Raw genomic sequence first — 22,877 nt, 5'->3', positions numbered from 1 at the left:
GTATACAAAGGAAAGGAATGCTAAATAAACAAGCATTTCCTACAAATGTACAAGAAAGTATAAAAACATATCAACAAAACCATTTTCATGGTATACAAAGGTAGACAACGGGGAGGCGGGTGGGTCAGTGAGGAATCCACAGGCAGATACTGTATCCACCAGATAAAGCGTTACCGAAGGTAAGTAACTTGTTCTTCTGATGGATACATCTTCCAGTGGATTCCTCACCTTGTGAATAGATTCCCACAGCAGTCCCCACTCCCGGAGGAGGGTGTCCACCTTCCTATACCAGAAAGTCATGCAAGACAGAGCGCGCAAAGTGGCCCTCCCTCCTCATCTCAGAGTCCAAGCAATAATACTTTGCGAAAGTATGGAGGGAGGCCCAAGTCGCGGCTTTACAAATATCTGCCACAGGAACACCCCGGGCCAAAGCAGATGTAGATGACTTAGCTCTAGTCGAATGAGCTCTAATGCCCTCAGGAGGGGTCTTACCAGCCAGGGCGTAGCAGATCTTGATAGCATGGATGATCCATCTCGATAGCGTGCGCTTGTGCACCGCTTTACCCTTCGAATGACCAACGTAGCCAATGAAGAGTTGATCATCAAGACGAAAGTCCTTAGTTCTGTCCAGATAAAAATTCACAGCCCTCTTCGGGTCCAGGCGATGGAGTCTTTCCTCCTCTTTGGAAGGATGTGGAGGAGGATAAAAAAACAGGGAGAGTAACAGACTGCCCCAAATGGAACGGAGTAACAACTTTTGGCAGGAAACCAGCCCTGGTCCTAAGAACCATCCTTTCAGCATGTAATGTGAGAAAAGGGGGCTTAGAACTAAGAGCTTGGAGCTCACTCACCCTCCTTGCCGAGGTTATGGCTACAAGAAAAATCACCTTAAAGGACAACAGCCTCAACGGACAGCTATGTAGAGGCTCAAATGGGGACCCCATCAGAAAGGTTAAAACAAGATTAAGGTCCCACTGTGGCATTACAAAAGGAGTGGGAGGAAACATGTTTGTAAGGCCCTTGATAAACCTCAGTACAACCGGAGATTTAAATAGCGACGGTTGATCAGGAAGGCATAGAAAAGCCGATAAGGCCGAAAGATAGCCCTTGACCGTGGCCACAGCACAACCCTGCTGAGCCAAGGAAAGGGCAAACTGGAGCACCTCCGAAAGATGTGCTTTTAAAGGGTCAATAGATCTCTCTCCGCACCGTTTTACAAACTTGGACCACCGGTAGGAGTAAATGGACTTGGTGGAGTGTGGCCTGGCCGATAAAATAACATCCACCACATCTGGCGGGAGAGAGAAGGAACTCAGGTTGCCCCGTTCAATCTCCAGGCATGAAGGTGTAAGCTCTGGAGGTGGGGGTGTAGAACCTGCCCCTCCGACTGCGAGAGGAGGTCTGCCCTCAGAGGGAGACGGAGCGGAGGGCACGAGGAGAGGTGGAGAAGATCTGTATACCACACCCTTCTTGGCCAATCCGGGGCGACCAATATAACTCGGGCCCGGTCTTGGCGAACCTTCCTCAGAACCCGAGGAATCAAGGGTATGGGAGGAAACGTGTAAAGGAGTTGTGAGCCCCAACTCAACTGAAACGCATCCCCTAACGCCCCCTGCATCGGATACTGGAGACTGCAAAACGACGGGCAGTGCGCGTTCTCGCAAGTGGCAAACAGGTCCACCCAAGGGGTTCCCCACGTCTGAAATACGTGACGAACCACCTCCGGATGGAGCCTCCACTCGTGCTCGGCGGAGAACTGTCGAGTGAGACTGTCCGCACGCACGTTCAGCACCCCGGCCAGATGATTTGCCACCAGACAAATCTGATGGTCCTGAGCCCAGGACCAGAGACGCAGAGCCTCTCTGCAGAGACAACGCGACCCCACTCCTCCCTGCTTGTTGACATACCACATCGCGGTAGTGTTGTCCGTCAGGACTTGAACAGACTGACCGCGAAGGGAAGGGAGGAAGGCCTTGAGTGCCAAACGAATCGCCCGCAATTCCAGAAGGTTGATGTGAAGCAACCTCTCCTCTGGAGACCAAAGACCCTTGATCTCCAGATCCCCCAGATGAGCACCCCACCCTAGGGTGGATGCATCCGTAATCACTGTGGCCACCGATGGAGAAAGATGGAAGGGCTTTCCTTGGGACGGATTGCCCTCCACGCTCCACCAAGATAGATCCGCTGCAGCTTCTCCAGAGATCCTGATCGACTCCCTGAGATCTCCATTGTGCTGATACCACTGCCTGCGGATGCACCACTGGAGCGCCCTCATGTGCCAGCGTGCATGGTTGACCAACAGTATGCAGGAGGCGAACAGACTGAGCAGGCGAAGGACCTTCAGAACTGGAACAACCGCTCCATTGTGGAATAAAGGGACCATTTCCTGAATGTCGAGAATCCTTTGAGGAGGAGGGAATGCCCGACACACAGTAGTGTCCAGTACCGCCCCTATGAACAGGCCGCGTTGAGAGGGCACCAGGTGAGATTTGGGCACATTGATCGAGAAACCCAAGTCGTATAACAGCTGAGATGTTACCTGCAGATGACGCTGCACCATCTCCGGGGACTCTGCCTTCAGAAGCAAGTCGTCCAGGTAGGGGAAAACCGGAATCCCCGACCTCCTGAGATGAGCAGCTACCACTGCCATCACCTTTGTGAAGACTCGCGGTGCGGTAGTAAGACCAAACGGGAGGACCGCAAACTGGTAGTGTTGCGACCCAACCGTAAAACGGAGATACTTCCTGTACGACTTCAGGATTGGGACATGGAAGTACGCGCCCTGCAAGTCGAGTGACACCATCCAGTCTCCTTGCTGCAACGCTTGAAGAACCTGCGCAAGGGTCAGCATCTTGAATTTCTCCTGTTTCAGGTAAAAGTTCAAGATTCTGAGGTCCAGAATCGGACGCAATCTGCCGTCCTTTTTGGGAATCAAGAAATACCGGGAGTAGCATCCCTGACCCCTTTCCTGCTCCGGAACCACCTCTATTGCACCCTTCTGAAGCAAGGCTAGAACTTCCTTCTGCAGGAGAAGCAGATGGTCTTCCGAGCAATAACCTTGGCAAGGAGGGTAAGGGGGAGGAAACTCCCGAAAGGGAAGGACGTACCCAGTCTCTACGATGTTCAAAACCCAAAGGTCTGCTGTAATAGATTTCCAACCCCGTAGAAAGTAGGACACCCGACCCCCCACAGGACTTACATGATCCGGGATGGGGGATCTAGGGCTGCTTCCCTGAAGCCTCATTGGGAGCAGAAGAGGAGGAGGAAGAAGAGGGGTTGCGACCAGAACCTCTCCGACCCCTTTGCTTCCCTCTATAGGACCTATAGAGGGGATTCTGTTGTTGCTGCTGCTGCTGCTGCTGTTGGGGCTGTCGGAAGGAGCGAAAGGATGTTCTTCCGAAACCCCTAAACTTCCGAAAAGCTGAACCCCTAGCAGGTGGCTGCAGACCCAAGGACTTTGCCGTCAATCTGCTGTCCTTAAATCGTTGAAGGGCAGAGTCTGCTTTCTCCCCAAACAGTTTCTGTCCGTCGAATGGCAGATCAACCAATGTGGCCTGACCATCAGCCGAGAATCCAGAGGAACGGAGCCAAGCCTGCCTCCTTGCGGCTATAGATGACCCCATAATCCTCGCCACCGAGTCCGCCGTATCCAGCCCTGACTGGATCACCTGTCTGGCAGCTGCCTGAGTGTCCGCAACAACCTCCAAGAAGGACGACTTATCCCCCTCAGGCAACTTAGGGGCCAAAGTTTTAATAGAGTCCATCAAGGCATGAACATAACGCCCCAGCAGGCATGTGGCATTAGATGATTTCAGCACCATACTTCCTGAGGAGAAGGACTTTTTGGCCGCCTGATCAATTTACTTGGACTCCCTATCAGCTGGAGACTGAGGGAAAGCACCCGAAGCATGTTTCGAACAAGAAGCCTGCACAACTAGGCTCTCCGGAGATGGATGCGTAGACAAAAAAATCAGGATCCCCAGGTACCACCCTGTACCTTCTTGCCACCTGTCTGGAAACCGCCGGAGATGAAAGAGGTTTCTTCCACACCTCCAAGACCGGCTCCAAGATGGCCTCATTGAAAGGCAACAAAGGCTCCGAAGCTGATAACGGAGAATGCAACACCTCCGTAAGTACGTTTGATTTGTACTCCACAGAGGGCAGCTGCAAATCTAAGAGATCTGCGGCCTTCTTAATCACCACATGATAGGGCGCCAACTCCTGAGGAGGAGAAGATCTAGCAGAAGTATGCTCCCACTCTGGGGTTGTATCCAAACCACTTGCTTCTTCAATTCCCTCAAACTCATCCGAAGAAGCGTCGACTTCACCTTCTTCTACCTCTGCTCTATATCTTCCTTCCTCCAAAACCCTCTGGGCCTCCCTCCTCGATCGAATCCGGGGAGCCGGCGTCGTCTACGTCGTACGCGGCGTCGGTGGAGCCAGAGGTACCGGAGTCGGCGGCGCCATAGGTGGAGTCGGCGGCGCCGGACGCGGCGCCGATGGAGTCGGTCGCGGCGTCGAAGAAGGTTCCGAAGTCTGATGGTCCATCCGAAGTTGCGTCGGATCCCCAGACGGCGCCGGAAACTGCCACGAAGGCGCCATCGGCATAAAGGGCAAAAAGGGGGCCTGAGCATAATGCTGCGGCACCCCTAACGTATACGCCATCGGACCCACGGGACCAGTTGGTGCTCCGGATGGGAAGGCCGCCCTATTAAATATACCATACATGGCATTCAGAAAATGAGTTGAATCGGTACCTGGAGCCGGGAATTGAGTATAAGGAACAGACCCTGTATCCCTTTGTGGAGTCTCCGGCGTCGGCTCCGCAGTGTCTTCCACCGGAGCCGCAGATTCATCAGGCACCGGAGCAGGCTCTTCCTGTTCATCCATAGAGACTTCCGACTCCACTCAAACCGGAGTCGACGCCTTAGACGGAGCCGGGGACTGAGCTGGAGCCCGCTTCGGCGAAGGAGAGCCTCTCGGAGACTTCGAAGGAGAAGGTGACAAGTCCTTGCTTCGACGCCGACGGGGCAAAGTCGACCTCGACTTTCTGGACTTCGAGGACCGACGTCGAGAAGAATGCTTTCTCATTTTGTGATGCTTCTTCGACTTCGACGACCTCGAAGTCGACGACTCCCGCCTCGACTTCTCTTTCTTTCTCCCTCTCTTCTCCTCACCGATCTTCTTCATAAAGAGCTTAGTCTTCCTCTCCTTCAGCGCCTTAGGATTCATTGATTGAGACTGCTACAAGGTGCAAAGAACCTCACACTGATCCCACCATTAGGAAGAGAAGGAGCCTACACAACTCTCTTCCAACAAGATAAATTGAACTTCAGGTCTTAACAGATTTCAATTCAGCACAGCACTTTCAGAGGAGCTTAAACAGAAAGAAGAAAAAATGGGTATATCCGAAAAACAGGGAGAATTCCTCTTCTACAGAGAGGGGAGTTTGTTAAGTACAAATCTATTGCACAGACAGGAGGAAAGAGACTGTGGGACTAGGTGGACTAGGCTTAGAGGTGTAGGCAAGTGGGCACATAGGGTCATGGGTTGGGTCAAACGGGGGATTGGATAAGGGGGGGCAAAGGTAGAAAATAGAAGGGAACGGTTTAAAAGCAATTAGGTTGAAATCCTACAAATACAGGTTTGGCTCAAAGAAGATTAGAAGTAAAAATAGGTAGATGCATCTGACAACTCTTACTAAAGAATAGGGGTGTTCACTATTATTTCCTGTCACGTCAACAGTCTCGCTAACAAGTGGCAGAGTAAAGCATTGATGAGGTGGGTGGGAGAGTATCATCCCAATGTTATTCTCTTACTAGAAACTCATTTCAAAGCAAATTCATCTTTTACGGTTTCTTATTGCACAGCTCCTAAAGGGGATGGTATTTTAATTAGAAATGGTCTAGAGTTTGAAACAGTGTAAGAAACGGAAGGCTGATGGGATTTAGAAATAATAAAAAAAAATCAATAGGCCTTAGCTCCTACATACACATCAGCCTACTAAATTCAGACTGCTAATCATTGACTAAAATACTAGCTAATAGATAAGCAATCCCAGCTAAAGGTGGAGTCCACTGAATGCAGAATGGTTTTATTCCTGGGACGCAGATAATAGCAAATAATAATTCTCATTGAAGCAATTGACTATTCCAGCAATTCTCGAGAGGACAGAGCGGTAATAATACTGGATGCTGAGAAGGCCTTTCAACTTTTGAACTGGAAGTGTAAGAAACGGAAGGCTGATGGGATTTAGAAATAATTAAAAAAAAATCAATAGGCCTTAGCTCCTACATACACATTAGCCTACTAAATTCAGACTGCTAATCATTGACTAAAATACTAGCTAATAGATTAGCAATCCCAGCTAAAGGTGGAGTCCACTGAATGCAGAATGGTTTTATTCCTGGGACGCAGATAATAGCAAATAATAATTCTCATTGAAGCAATTGACTATTCCAGCAATTCTCGAGAGGACAGAGCGGTAATAATACTGGATGCTGAGAAGGCCTTTCAACTTTTGAACTAGAATGGTGGGTTTCCAATTTAAGTTCATGTTCCTTTTTCAAGAGGGTACTTACTAAACTATATAATAAAACATCTGCTACAATATTGATACATTCTAAGAAGGAAAGGGACAATATAAATCTCCAGAGGCACTTGGCATTTGTGTTTTTTTACAGAGCCTATAGCTGTCTCAGCCTCCATTTTCCTCAAAAGCCAAGCTTAATTTGTATGCTGATGACTTAATATTATAATATATAATAAGGAAGTCCATGCATCTGAGGGATCCTATTTTGTCGCCAAATCTTGAGGTCGTAAGTCTGACGGTCTCGTCCCAAACACTGCTCTCTGTGTAGCTCAAGTACGAGATGCATGAACTGCCTTATTGATGTCGCGCAAGATACTGAATCCCTTTGCGGGTTGGAAATATTACCACAAAAGAAAGGTCTTTATCAAAAGGACATAGCCTTGAGAAAGTCGCCGGACGATTTCCCTTTGTAAGCGACAAAACACGTGTTGGCTGTCTGAAGCAAGACCAAAAGAATAAAGAAAGAAAATAAGAATTGAAATAACTTGTGTATAATTTGTGCTTACATTGTGCACTTAACAAATTGTTGATACACCTATGACGTATGCTGAGGATTTCTTTGAATACTTCTACAACTTATCTCTTCCCAACCATCACTGATTCCTCATCACAGAGATACTTCTATTAGTCAACTGTTTGGTAACTCCAATACATAACTTTTTCTTTAATGAGGCAATAATGATAAGTATATATTGTAACAACCTTTATACTTTGCAGATATCACTTTAAAATGCAATACCACTCAGCCAAAGTCATTCTACATGAAAACTTGCAACAAAGATCTTTCTTTGTGAGGTCAACACCATTAAGTACACAGAAGGCATCAGAAGAACACTCAGCACATCATAAAACATACATTTGGGGATCAAATGCCATTTTTAAAAATAATAAAATATTACTCTAAAGCCGTAATATGTAATTTAGGTGTAGATTTTTTCCACAAAATCTGAACAAATGACTTGTATAATCAGTTAAAGCACGGTCGTAGAAGTCTAATAAGGGCTGGAAATTGCTTACATGCTAATAAAAACAAAATTATTCACTACCACAAAAATAAATTTCTGCTTTTTAAGGTCAGCTTCTGTGCTTCTGCATATAGGTTTGTAGTAGGAAGTGACCATGTCCTAGGCGTATGTCATGTGAGTGTAGCAAAAGCATTAGCGTCAAGATCTTTTGTTTAGTACACCTTATTCAACAGCTATCCTTACCCATGTACAATAATTACACCTAACCAATGGAACACCTCTAAGACTCACCAATAAAATACGAGTGGCCACTGGAATGAAAATATTCCAATGATTTAGCCACACTTTATGCAAAAGCCGTCAAATTTTTGACGTAATCTATTCAATGACAAATTCTTAGGACGTAGGCATTTCTGAACATTGAAAAGCATTGTCAGTTTTGTATGTTTAAATAAACAGATTTTAGAATGGTGCAAGTGTCCTACCTTTTCCATGATCTTCTGCAGGTGACAATAAGCTTCTTGAGAAGTAAGCTTGAGTTCCACTATCAAACGATCAATTTTATTTATCACCAACACCGGACGGATGTTTTCTAGCCATGCTTGTCGCAGGACTGCTTGTGTCTAATCACCAAAATAAAAACCACAAAGAGAAAAATTGTGAAATAGTGAAGATCCAACTAAAACAAATTAGAAATTCATTAATAAGAAATAATACTACTAATCATAAATAAAGCAATGAAAATTCACACATTATTTTATTTTTTATAGTGTTTTATAAAGTGCGAACATTACCATCACAGTTTCAGAGTTCTGTACAAAGAGAGTTGATTCAAGTTGCAGCACAGTAAGAATACCTGTAACTTATGATATCCTGTACATAGAGTTTGAAGAGCTAGATACGAACAATAGGAAACAATATACGGTAGGGTGAATTAAATTTTCACAAAGTTCACTTATTTCATGAGCTTTCCCAGTAGTAGGGCTTTAACTTCCTTCTTGAAGAGCCTGAGTGAGGTAATTGATCTAGTAGAGGGAAGTAGTGAGTTCCATATTATTGGGGCAGATACGGAGAAAGTGCAGCCATGTGTTTTCCTTTTTTTGAATCTGGATGGTTCTAGTATGAGGGATTTAGCACTCCTACATACCCTTCCGCCTCCAGATAGTTTGATACTATTCGCCTAGTATCTAGGACCAGACTTGTGTAGATCTTTGTGCGTTATGAATGCGACCTTCAATGGTATCCTAACTTCTACAGGAAGCCAGGTGAGGGCTCTGAGTGATGGAGAAATGCGATCGTGTGCCTGTTAAGAGATTTTGCTGCTGCATTTATAGTATTTTAACTATATACCTTTGTAAGAAAGCTTTTTTTTGTTTTACATTTTGCTGATTTGTAGCAATCCACACACGTATCTAGCAATGAAAATATTATGTGATTGAATTTGTGAGTGATTGACAAAGCTAGTGAATACAGTCTGCTTGCCCAGTTATACTTTTTAAGTTACACTTTTCACCTGAGGACAGACTCCTTCAACAGCATCCACTACTATTACAGATCCATCACAAAGACGAACAGCAGTTGATACTTCTGAAGAGAAATCCACATGCCCAGGGGAGTCGATCAGATTAATGAGGAACTCTTCTTCTCCTGCAAGAAAACAACAATTTTAACAAAATTAAAAATGTCTACTGCTGTTTCTTCAGCAATGTAAACTTCTGATTTAAAAGATGCTGAATACAGAACAGCATTTTGTAGTATCTGCAACATACAATAGGAATGTGTGGAAACATGCACATTATCATGCAGTCTTCAATGCCAGTATTAAATTCTCAGCATTTACCCTACAACACGGCTACCCCCGCTTTTCAAACAAGGGAAAATTAAAACATGGAAATACCAGAGGATTGCTTGCATGTGGAAGTTGTTAACAATTCTCAAAAAATAAAACAAAAGGTCTTGCCTGCCATATAATCTATGAAAGCATTTTTTTCTTCAAATCTTTTATTTAACAATTGCTCAGTGTACAAAAGTAGATGCAATCTTCTATGAATAATTTGAAGCATCACAAAGAGGCACAATGGCATTACAATAACAGTTAATATCAACCAACAGTATACATCACAGTTTTAAAATTTTGACTTAGAGTTAAGTACTATCTTCATTGATCTCAAAACTAGTCCGCCAGTACCACCCAACCACAGTAACCTTTCACAGTGGCCTACAGTCGTACCTATGAAGGTATTCTTGAAGTCCTATGGAACATATTTATATTAACTGTTTATCTTCATCACCTAGTGTCTTATCAATTGCAGATTCTCCATCTTGCCTCCTAGGAGGCGTTGAACTTACAACAACAGTGTGAGAGAGATTCTGGCAACCCACAGGATGTATTTTCCTCAGCTACTCATTGCACCACAAGGACACTTATACTTTCTTCCAAACTATAGTCACTGGACTCATACCACTGCCTAAACCCCTGCAAACCCAAGCACTGCTCAAAATCACTGTTGCCACAAACTCTATGCAGTATAACTATCAAGTGAACTGTTTTATCGAATACCTGTGACCAAGTACCTCACTCTACACTCTCCACTACTCTGAAAGCATTATGGTGTTGTGTAGCACTTTGCAAAACTGCATCAATAAACCTATGAGTTAATCTATGATAAAGATAATCACCCTAGGCCATGATTTTTCACACTAATTTGTATGCCTTTGAGTATTTCCTATTTTAAAACCATCTGCCAGATTCACACTGTAACAAACATCCCATCTACATCGAAAACCACATTAACGTCTTACAGTTGAAAACCACCACCACACTTCTGCACAACCATAACTGCTATCCACATCCACTATCCTCACACAAATATAGCCTCTGTGTGCCCACAATCCAGCACCCCATTTAAAAATATTACTGCATCAGCCCCATCCCACGCTTATTATTCTTTCCTTGCTCTTGTATCAGATCAATCTTCCTGCATGGCGGCTAAGATAACTCTGTTATCTATTTGTTTTGCACAAGGCATCCTGTTTTCACCAATGGCCCTGATTGGTTGGAGTATGACAACAAAGTGTGAAGGTAACTGAATTCCATAGCATTCATTCCTGCTTTTGCCTTACTTGAAAATGATTTAACCACATATATATGCAAACTTTGTAGTCAACTAGGTCCTCTCCGAAAATTCCATTGCCAATGATGCAATTCTGCAAACCAAATAGGAGACTGTGCCTTCTTAACCTTTCTCAACCTTGTTATTGCATCAGTCTCACATGAAATATTCTGTAAACTCTTTTTAAACATCTTTTCTTTGAGAAATCTAATAAGTAGTTTCAATGACGATGATCAATGTCTTCTCATTCTTCTAGATCTCTTGGCTATATTTAACATGATTGTACATGACAACACTTATAAACACACTGTTTGAGGGAATGATCCTGGGTGTCAGTAACCAAAATGGATCTCCTTAATTCATATCAGTAGTTTGGAGGTTGTGCAATTAAGTCCTTTAGATCCTTCTTCATATCAATCAATGCACCAAGTCTTAGGGTTCCACTTTGGCTCCAGAATTATTCACACCTTTCAAGGAGCCCCATGGTTCAATTCTGACTGAAGAGGAAATCTGAGCTGATGAGTATGCTAATGACACCCTACTTTATCTGAGACGCTCATCAGCTGCCAAAAATGACAGACACAAATTATTTCCTCATGCCCTGGAAAACTGGAAGGCTAATTCGTCTCTAAAATCAAAAGAACAGGGCAACCATATGATGCTAGAGTACTTGTTTGAGAACTATATGGTATGAAAGATTACAATTCATGGGTATCCGTTTACATTACAGTTTTTGTATTTACACAAAACAGTACTCCAATACAGTCAAAGTGATTTATAAAGAAATGCTCCGTTAAGAAACTGCTAGGAAGCTGTTTCTTAATGTATTTACTGATTTTGAAATACTTTATGGAAAGAGAATGCAAACATTCTATTGTGGATTGTTGCCAACAGTCTCTCCATGGCATATTTAGACTCCACCATGTTAGCTGTAGGCACATTTTGTAGTTTACACATTTCAGGTACACATAGCCTAGCTGCCAGTAATAAGTGGGAGGTCAATTTCCCTATTGGGATAGTCAATGGGTGTATCATTTGCTCTCCTGGGTCCCTAAGCAGTGTCAGCATTGGCTGGCTCGGTAATGTAATATAACCTGCGTATCTCGTACCAAAATATCAGTATATGCGGGTATGTCCATCATGAGTGGAGTAATGAGCCTCGTTCCCCGCACTCCGCCCAACTTGTGCCAGACTCCCAAACATCGTTTTTAGACTTGTCGGGTAAAGTTTCACTTTGTCATTAATTTGCATGCATTTTCTCTATGTTTTATAAATCTAGAGGATCCTGCTGTCCTCTTCCAAATCGCTCTACAGGTTTTCTCTGGATTTCTCTCTCTAGGTCCATCTCCTAACTTGTAATGTAAGAAATTTTAGTATGGGGGCCTAGGTCTTGTATAAATATCTATAAAACCAAGAGATAATCTTTCTTCAAGAATTCGTGATGAATAAGGATTCGATGTGCGACTCGTCTCTACATATTGTATCACATAGATTTAGACTACCTACCCAATGTAATATTTGATTAAGGCGTTCCTCCTATTTAAATTGTATCTCTTGCTCAATAACTCTAGTATCAGAAGGACTCCATCCTCGAAGAAGTCTCTCAGAAGAGTAGGATTTAAACCCTGGATCTGATGTAAGTGGTGAGTGATCTGGGCCATGAATAATTAGTGTGAATAATTAGTGTTTCTAAGAAAGGGGTAAGGTGGATAAATTATTCTTTCGGAATATTTGCTTCCAGTAGTCTATTAATCTGGTTGTGGTGGGAAGCAGAGTATGCAGCCCCGCACTAGTCTTATGGGAAAACCATAATATATATTGGAGTGGAGTTGCTGAATGTTTGACATACGGGATGACATGTGGGAAGAACAGTCCCCCCCTTCGCCTACAGGATGAAATAGAGCTAGACGTGTAACTCTGAGGGACTTTCCTTGTCATACAAAGTCCAGTATTTCCTGGTGTTAAGTGGTTCAACATCTTTTTGAGTATGGTGTTATAGTGTTTGAACAAAAAATAGGAGGCATAGAATGAAGTTCATTTTCAAACTGTACATTCTGCCTGTCTTCCACTTCAAAGACAGAGGTAAAATGTCAGGCAATGTCTTCTGACAAATTACTGCTCATGTTTTTTAGCATGGGGATTGGGGTTTACAAACACTTCTCACTTCGCATTCAGAGATAGAAAAGTAAAGTAATGTGACAATCTTGTTGGGTGAACAGGGGGTGTGAAAGGAAAGGGTGTATGATGTCATTTTTGTAACACACAACAAAATGTAAGTAACTGTAAATGAACTGTACACATTTAACAGTTAGGAAAACAAAAATAAAGCACATTTTTATGTAATTGTAAATGTCATGGAAACAGATTTTAATAGGTTCAAAACAAATCAAAACACTTCTTGGTGCACAAATGATAACTATTCACTGAAATCTGGTTTCCACACATTACGATTAGGCAATATAGTTTATCAGTAAAACTGTATGTCTGTTCAAGGTAAGTTGCCCTTGCGATGGCAAGCGTGCTATCTGTAAATGACAATGCGCTACCGCACAAGAATTCGGATTTATTAAAATATCACCCACCTCATGTCCTTTAAAGCTAGCTGGGTCGCAAAAGTTGAGCCAGGGTTCTAAAATGTTTGTCAAGCTCTGCGTTATAGTGTTAATTATGAGCTTTTGTCTAAAACATGTGGAAGATGATCTAGCTGACCAATCACACATGCATGATGAATTAGCAGAGAGTGATGAGACTTGAACACCAACAAGCTTTGTTCCGGAGAAGGCTCGTTGGTGGGGATCATTAAGGCAGCATAACAACATTCCATTAAATAGTGACGTTATAAATGAAGGTTAGAAAAGCATGTATAGCATTTTTCCGCCACATCCTATCCCACACATACAATGTTCTCTACATAACAGGTGAAAAAGAACCTGACTGCGTGTAATCACCAGGGTACATGGTTTTAATGTAATAACAGCTTTATCGGGACATCGTCCAACGGGTATCCTACTTGGAGATAACTTAACAGCAAACAGCCTTGAACCATATCCAAATGGAGGATTTTGACTTTCATTTCAGAGACCAAGTCAGAAGGTACAAACGATATGCTGCTGTTCTTGAGGGACTTCCGTATGGATCTCACCCCCTTAACGATGACACTGAAAACATTTTATGCTCTTTCTGGCCTCCGAGTTAACCCCACCAAAACATTTATTTTTCACCTGAAGCGCAACAGTCCTCCCCGTGACCTTATGTTTGGCACTGACAGATTGCACTGAGCCCCACACGCCTTAAAACACCAAGGAATTAAAATATGGCATACCCCTACAGACCTCCTTGAGGGCAACATATTTATTTTTATGTATTTAATTTGCAAAGTTTTATATAGCGCTGGCTAGACCCGGAGGTATCAGAGCGCTTTACATGAGAATCAGCAAGTTACAGATTACATAATTACTTCAGTTACAAATTCCAAGTATCTACATAGGAGAAAGATAGAGGGAAGGAAGCATAACGGGGAGGCGAGGAAAACAATGTCAGATGTCTGGCTGGGTAGGTGATGGCCGAGGGGGTGACCCAGGGCCAAACTCCTCTATAGCTGCATAGGACAGCTACACCGGGCATCGGCCAAGGTTGTTCAGACTCCGCGGTGAGAACAGACAGTAGAAAAACATGCGATTACACAATAACATAAGTTATATTTGCGTTACGTAGCAAAGACGAAACGTCTTATGGGGAATAGAAGGTCGAGGGGGGAAAGATAAACCGGGGAAAAGGAATGCAGATAGCTTCAGGCAGACCAGAGGGGGGGCTGGGGGGGGAGACTTTAGGGGAAACAAGCAGTCAAAGTGAAAGATAGACAAGACCGTGAAGCACTGTTAAAAACAGTGTTCGATGTCCGGCTGGGTAGGTGACGGCCGAGGGGGTGCACCATAGCCAGACTCCTTTATAGCTGCATAGGACAGCTCCATCGGTCATCGGCCAAGGTTACTCGGACTCCGCAGTGAGATCAGACAGTAGAGAAATATGAGATTGCACGATAACATACGTTATTTTTGCGTTAGATAGCGAAGACAAAACGTCCTATGAGGAATGTAAGGTAGAGGGGGAAAGGTTAACAGGGGAAAGGAATGTAGATAGTGTCAAGCAGACCAGAGGGGGAAAAGGACTTCAGGGGAAACAAGCAGTCATAAGGAAACAGCGTGTTACAAGTTACAAATATATTCACATTAATTACAGAATGATTAAATATTCAATACAGGAGTTATTAGCGAACACAAAAATCAAGATCCAAAGAGGTCAGGGAGAGCAGGAAGGAGACAGCAGCGGAGAAAGATCGGAGACATACGTCCGAAGTCCGGCTGGGTAGGTGACGGCCATAGCGGTGTGCCAGATCCATTCTCCCCTAGTCCATAGGGACTGTGATGAGTACCACCAGATCCCAAGTATTATTCTGGAACACCGTACCCCTCACAATGGGGCGCATAGCCCTTTCCAAAATAGTAGTTTATTATACTGCTTTACTAATTAACTGGTGTTAATTCCAGCAAAAATGTTACAGGATTTAAACAATAGTCTTCTTAAACTGATCTTGAACACAGGTCGGCGCCACATTGCACTAACCAAACTTCTCCTTCCTCCCGAATCCAGAGGCATCCGAGCCCCAGATTTCTGGGCCTAATATTACATGGCCACACTGCAGTGGGCTGCTAATTGGCTGACTGGACTTCACTTGACTGACACAGGCCTTACGGCGGACCAGATCAAAAAGGGTGCACTGCACACTTCGTTGTTCCCCCACGGCACCCATGTGAGACTCGCAGCTACATTGCTGGAGATAGCGCACACTTGCCTCCATAACGTGTTACAATACACCAAAGGAATAATCACTTACACCCCATTAATACTCTTACTGGGATTCTCGGTGCAACCCTATGCACTTTCCTTGCATAACCTCCTCAACTGGGGACTTATTCGAGGATGGCCTCTTATTAGATTTTCCCGCCTATAGTGAGCGAAATAAGCTCCTGGCTGGGGAATTTCTCACCTATGGAAATATGCACATGCAGATGTTCCAGTTGGGACTAAACCCTCAAAGTGAACCCACAACACATACTGCACTACAGGCACCATATACTATTGGCTATGTGTCTCTATAGGCGCTTTGAACCTAGTGTTTAACGATAAAGACTGGCAAGTGGTCCTACAATACCTATCCCTAATCACTTTCGTTTCATTCAGACCGATATACTGCAGACTATATTTCCCGGGACATCCCCAAACTGTCCTTGATGCCAGTCGACCCCAGCACACCTGACTCACATGCTATGGGGCGGAATGAAGCTGAACCTCTTCTGGGTGTCAGTCTTCTCTGTACTTACATGGCCCACAGAAAGGCGACTTGAACACTCCTCTCGGGTGGTACTTTTTAGGTGTTACTCTCGGGCTAAAACGGCCAAAGTCACAACCAGATTCCTGGATCTTGCTCTACAGCTTGCACATTGAGATATTACACATTGTTGGAAATCTCAGACTACCCCCTCCCCTCCCTCTGACAGCGAGATGACACTCTAATCTCCAGAACTGGGACCAGGAGTAAGACACTGCCTTAATATGAGAAGAATAGTGTGGACTGCTCCAATCTTTGGGATCATCTAATGCATAACCATAAATCACTGGATAACAATGATGACCTCCCGCCATTAACATAAATAGACCAGACTGCATACACTATAGACATCTTGACGCCCTGGTGCTTAAGCCCCACACCCTCCCTTTCTTAGACATCCCTAAGAATACGCTAGCCTACGGGGCTGCTTCACTCCTCTTCTCCTACAAAGGGGACCCACTATGCTTCCCCCATCCACATGGAACAGTTACGCATTTGCAGTTTATCATGGAACGTTGCTTATGCTGAGAGTCAATTGTGTTAAGGTGATTGTTGTAGGAAATACATCCTCTATACATTGAAACTTAAGTATCCTATTGATTTAACCTGACGCCAGCTACCATTTGCTTTAAATCCCATGCTCTTTAAATATAAAATAAATAAAGTGGTTTTGGAAAAGTCAGAAGGTACAACTCGCTTGATGCAGCCGACCTCCGCTCCATTATGGTTGGCCTAAGTTTTGCACCTACGGCAAACGTGACTTCAGAATGGGGATTTACTATTTCTTGGTCCTTTTTCCCCTAAAACTTTAAAAATTAATATTTTTTTTAAATAGTTTACAATAGTGGGAACATGGACCTCAGGTAATCAAAACAAAAGTGAACCATGGCTGTCAAAGAATGTGCTTAGTTGGTTGAGGAGCCCTAATTTTCATTTCTCATATTTATGGAACCGACATTCTTCATGCACTAGAGACAACTGTATCCGGCTATTGGAGGTTCTTGAATGACTAATGAACACATGTTTAAGTGGAAGAGGGATCTGAGAATTATTTTTATTCCAGAGGACACATGGGCAATTATATAAACAATGGCTTCAAACTCATCAACATGCAGACGGCATAAAGAAAAACCGAATAAAAATGTAATAAAAGCTTAAAGGTACAAATCAATAAATGCTTTGAGTAACCTGTGACTATTAAGAGTTGCACAATATTTATAAAGTAGCTTTATTCGATCTTGGTTATGTTCATTAGGCCTGCCAGGAGGGTGCTATTCGGTGGCACTTAAAGCAAACCTTTGTCACATGGTTATTGAAAGCAGTCCAACCTAAACCCAAGAGATTTATCTAATTATTTTCCATTTTCTAATGTTCTATTTCTGCTAGGCTTTGGAGAAGGCTGCCACTTTGCTAATTCAGGAATTCTTCAAGGCCAAAACCTTTATGGTCCATTACCAATGTGGGGTTAGAGAACAGAGAGAGAAAGAACGGTCTCTGATGAACTGCAGTCCACAATCCCAGTCATTTTACGAGGGACATTATGAGGTAATTTTACAAGAGAGATGCGACTATGTGGATGATGTACACAGAAAAGAGCAAACGGCAAACCAAGGTCAAGCACTTCCAGTCCGTGTAACGTTATGTTTTATGAAGTGGTGCAAACTCTTCACACACCCGCCGTCCAAGGGTGTTATATAGAGACCAAGGAAAGGAAAATTGGAAGGTGCACTCAATTCGGAGTCAATTAGGTAAAAGTCCTTTTATTCAATAATGCTGTTCAGAAACTGGCACACAGCCAACGCGTTTCGTTCCCATTAAACTGCCAGTGGGAACTTCGTCAGGGCTGCAATAATATAAAATTACATAAACGACGACATAAATATAACGTAACATAACAATTCACAATACAAATATGAATAAATACCACAAAAATATAACATAAATATCATACATATAGATGGCCCAACCAGAAAACACAGCACAAAAAACAATTTTGTATCTTATATCTGTAGAATCGAATAGTATGTGTAACTTCTTAAAACAAAGCATATAAGACAAACATATAACAAGCGACAAACAAAGAATAAATCCAACCAATTTACAATCATATTTACATAGAGACAAGGACATAAACAATTAATTCAAGAGAGTTGATATGTGCTCATATGTAAGCAATGTGACCAATTCAAACAATATTAAGTAATATAACATGCTCTAAATACCATGTGGGACAAAACTCAAAACAACATGAAGTATTCTAAAAGCAATTATTAGATTCCATATCACCAGCAGTGGACAACAGGTAAAAAAGGGGGAGGAGGGGGGGAGAGGAAATAACTCTTAAATTTGCCCAAGGTTCATTAGGTTATGTCAAAGGGTTCTCACCTCAATGGAGGATTTAAATCCAAGGTTGGTATCGAATGCAGAGCAAAAAATATATAAGCCAACTGTTTCCAAATAGACAAATCCCATACAAATTATATATTGTCTCTATGTAAATATGATTGTAAATTGGTTGGATTTATTCTTTGTTTGTCGCTTGTTATATGTTTGTCTTATATGCTTTGTTTTAAGAAGTTACACATACTATTCGATTCTACAGATATAAGATACAAAATTGTTTTTTGTGCTGTGTTTTCTGGTTGGGCCATCTATATGTATGATATTTATGTTATATTTTTGTGGTATTTATTCATATTTGTATTGTGAATGGTTATGTTACGTTATATTTATGTCGTCGTTTATGTAATTTTATATTATTGCAGCCCTGACGAAGTTCCCACTGGCAGTTTAATGGGAACGAAACGCGTTGGCTGTGTGCCAGTTTCTGAACAGCATTATTGAATAAAAGGACTTTTACCTAATTGACTATGTGGATGATGATGAGAATGACTTCTGACACCTTTGGCCACACAACTCTTTTTAGTAGAATCCCACAAGTGCCCAGGGTGTCTGACTATACAGCACGTGGTTCAAATAATTCTTGAACCACAAAACATCTAGAGTAACTTGGGTCAAGAATATTCCAGTCTGAGCCCAGGTATCTATGGAGTATCTCTTGGTCTGGTACCTTGTATTTCACAAATGCTAGGCAACATTTGTGTTCATCTGCTGCACCAGTGGTTCCCAATCTATGGTCCGGGGACCAATGGGGGTCTGTAAAGCCTACCCAGGTGGTCCACAACTGCTTCGAAAATAAAAATTTAAATACTCTCTAAATGGGCAGGAATTTAAAATTGCAGGCTAAAAATTAAGTTAGTATCCTCAGATAGATTTGTCGAAGCAGGTAAAGTGTGTCAAACAGAATATAGCATGGATGATGAGTGGCCTCAATTGAACTTTGAAAATCTCCATCCTTTCCATTAAAATTATTATTTTGATTTTCTCTTCTTTGTGATTTAAATATATTTCATCATGTGTGTATTTGTTTGGTGAATGCCTGTTTATGTATTTTTGGTGCACTGTTTTGCAGTTCTAATTATTGAAAATGATTAGGCTGGAGTCCCGGGCTTCTAGTACAGACTAAGTTGGGGGCCCGGATTCCAATAATGATTCAGTGGGGGTCCCCACGTTCCAGTGATCAGTAAGTGGGGGTCCACAGAAGTCAATATGTTAAGAAACCCTGTGCTATACAATATGCTAAATGTCTAGGCTTGACTATAGAAAATTGTGTTCTATTGGCATGCTATAGCTTAAATGAACGCCAAAATATGTAGACCTCCTTTAAATTCTATCAAATGAACATTTGGGATTCTTTAACTTTACAGGTTAGAATCTTAGGCAAAACTATAACACATTAATTACAGTAAACGTTGGTTCATTACTTCAGAGTACAAATTCTGTATTTTAATAATCATTAAACCCACTCCCTGAACCAAACAAGCACACAAAAGACTAACATGAAGGAGATATGTCAAAGAACAAAAAATATCAGTTTGTCTGAACATTTCAGGCTATATCAGGACACAAACTTGTTAATATTATGCATTCTCAAAAGTTATTTTGCTAGAACAGATTAGATACAGACTATTTTAAACTTCGGGAAAAAGTGTAGAAAATAATTGTATTGTATCAGTTGTAACGTCCTGTAGTAATCATGCATACCTTTATTAAACTGCAGTGAAATGGCACTGGATTTCATAGTGATTCCTCGGATTTGTTCATCTTCTCTGCTGTCCAGGTACCTCAACTTAAAATAAAGAGAGATAATCAAATCTGACTCCCCTAGAGGGAAGCAGCAGTTATAACAGTTAATGACAGACAAAATATGCTGAAATTATCATCAGAAATGTAAAAAATAAATTAAAGCTTTTCATGCCAGGGGAGCGAGGGTGTGTGTGTGTGCCTATTTAACAGAAGATGGCACAAACTAAGCCCTGATCCAAAGGAATGCATGTCTACACAGACTGCTGCGTAAGGTAAATTATTCTAGTACATTTTAATTAGGGCACCCATGCAACAAGCAGCGTCAACTAAGGAGGTCATAGGAAATATACCCACCATAATTACTTCCAAAGAATCTCCATGAACAGCACTGTTCACATAACAGACTAGCAAAGGACCATGGGTGATAGATTGTCCACCTAACAGGAGTTCTAAAGAGGACAGTCTTTTTAGGTCGAGCCTAGCATCAGCGCGCATGGGCTGCTCGCTCTGCGAGGCATGCTGTAACAGAGTATGCAGTGGAAGGCCAGCCACTCTCCCCCATATTTGTCATTGGCTTGTGTCATTATCCTTGGTAAACACTGGCTTCCGATTCATTATGAGGCTCGTTAGTCCCTCCTTGGTACCGCCTTTCTCCATTTGTTCCCGCCCATAAGGACTGGACCTTTTACTTCGCTCGTCACACAGGATGCTTTATTTAGTCTGTGAGTACTATTTTCTTTAATAAATAATGTGGGACAATGCCGGTGCTTGAATTTGCAGCGCGCCCACACAGCACTTACGGGACAATGGCGGGCGCTACATGTATATGGAGCGCGCAATGCGCTCTAATTTTAATAATGGCTGACGCCCCACACACTCGCAGGACTCCAGCATTGTCAATGTAGGAGCAGCACTATCCCTGTTGCTGCTCGGGGTGCTGCTTGCTGCCAGCCTCGGTGCTAGACGTTTTGAAGTGGGCCGAGCTCTCCGCACCGCCGTTGCCTACTGTTGCAGGATCCAGTCCTGTGAGTACGTATACATCCTTGTGCACAGGATCCCAGGCAGGGGCGCTCTGCTTAGAAGCACCGCATGTCATACTTTTACCAACAGGCTCTAACTTGGAGCGAGCAGATTGCATGTCCACTCTGTAGTGTTTGAAGAATTACTGTACACTTCTTTTATGTGGAGCACGGCACGCTTTTACTGTAGCGGTTGCGCGCCTGCTTTTTATATGGAACTTGCCCCTTTCATATGCATTATTTATTTTTAAAGCACAGCACGCTTTCACTAAATCGGCTTTGCACCTTTTTTTCTCTCGCTTTTGTACAGCTTTTTTTAACAGTATTCTGTCCGGCACGTTTGTATCTAGCAGCTTGCTTTGTCCTGTTTCTTGCTGCGGTACAGTGCAACCAACTGATAACAGTGCGTAATAATCATCACATACATGGTGTTGACAGGGTGTTTTGTGAGTTCACACTTTTATCAGGCCACAACCAGTGATCTGCACATTTGACTTCTACGTTAAGGCACTTTTGAGAGACAGTTTCTGTTTAAAAAAAAAATCTAAGGTATTTGCTGCTGATTATGAAAAGCAAACATTTTTTCGATACTTTTTACGTGATCAATGTGAAATGAGGCTTACGTGTCTGATCGTTACCAGCCCCTTTAAAGCGACCACAAATAAAAGTAATGTTTTCACAAACACCAGACTTGACCGGGACCTTTCCACTAAAGCAATAGTGTTATTTTGCAGCTAGTCAATGCACCATGACGCAATCTTATTTAAGGATTTTGAACCAGAATTGTGGTCTTTTGCTTTACCCTTTGCATAAAACAGCATACGGTAGCTAAGCCATTGTACAGTAAGTAATTCCTTTCCGACGTGAGCTAGAGTGCCAGCTGTAAAGGTCTTTGCAAAGTGGCATTGTTTGCTTTTATCTTTGAGATTCTTTTATGTGCGAACCATGCCAGGTCATGGACGTTTGCCTCCCAACTAGCCCGCTCTGTAAATCTTATAAATGTGTGGGAGCGCAATGTGTTGTAGAAAAGTACATGGACCTATTTTGGGCCAGCCCAAGGAATTGTTTGTGTTTGTTTCCTGGCATGAATGTCTTTATGACAGACATTTGAGTCTTGTTTCTTTTCATTTAATATCTGACGCAACACCTTTGCAAGGCATGCTGTATTCAGCTATGGCCTTGCACAATGCTGATCATACCCAACAATATTACAGCACCTAAACACAAAGGCCCCCTCCACAGCCCATGCCAAATGCATTTAGACTGCTCTCCCACCATCAATTACATATCTAAGTGAGCAAGCCAAAACAACAGACACATACATCCACTCCATACAAAAAACGTATAGATAAAAGACGCTGTCTTTTACGTCAATAGCATTAACTCACCCAAATGAGAGACCTGTTGCATTGCAAATGCTTGTTTGTTAATTATAATGGGAAATCTATTTGTCTGATTGGAATTATGCGCACATGTACCAACCACCTACTCATCCTTCAGCTTCTATTATTCTGACCAACTTAATACAGCTGGTTCAAAACACAATGCTTTGTGATTGATAATGAATTGATTTCGACCCATGGCAAATCTATAAATGTGAATAAATGAATGAATGGTAATTATACAATGCATAACACAAAGTTAATATCTCTA

The 22,877-nt window shown here is 42.7% G+C and overlaps 1 protein-coding gene across 5 annotated transcripts in view; it reads right to left on the bottom strand.

The window, feature by feature from the left end:
• The window catches only part of EFL1 (elongation factor like GTPase 1), a 987,271-nt gene that overhangs the window by 897,962 nt on the left and 66,432 nt on the right, over positions 1 to 22,877 (bottom strand). For all 5 annotated transcript variants that reach the window (XM_085644294.1, XM_085644291.1, XM_085644292.1 and 2 more), the window contains exons 4-6: positions 20,164 to 20,248; positions 9,071 to 9,204; positions 8,043 to 8,180 (exon numbers count right to left, since the gene is read on the bottom strand). In XM_085644294.1, the coding sequence (XP_085500420.1) occupies positions 8,043 to 8,180; positions 9,071 to 9,204; positions 20,164 to 20,248 (357 nt within the window). The remainder of the gene's footprint in view (positions 1 to 8,042; positions 8,181 to 9,070; positions 9,205 to 20,163; positions 20,249 to 22,877) is intronic.

Source organism: Triturus cristatus, chromosome 3_1, assembly GCF_964204655.1.
Source record: "Triturus cristatus chromosome 3_1, aTriCri1.1, whole genome shotgun sequence".
Taxonomy (NCBI): Eukaryota; Metazoa; Chordata; class Amphibia; order Caudata; family Salamandridae; genus Triturus; species Triturus cristatus.
Note: the sequence above shows the minus strand (reverse complement) of the source record. Positions and strands in the feature narration are given on the sequence as shown.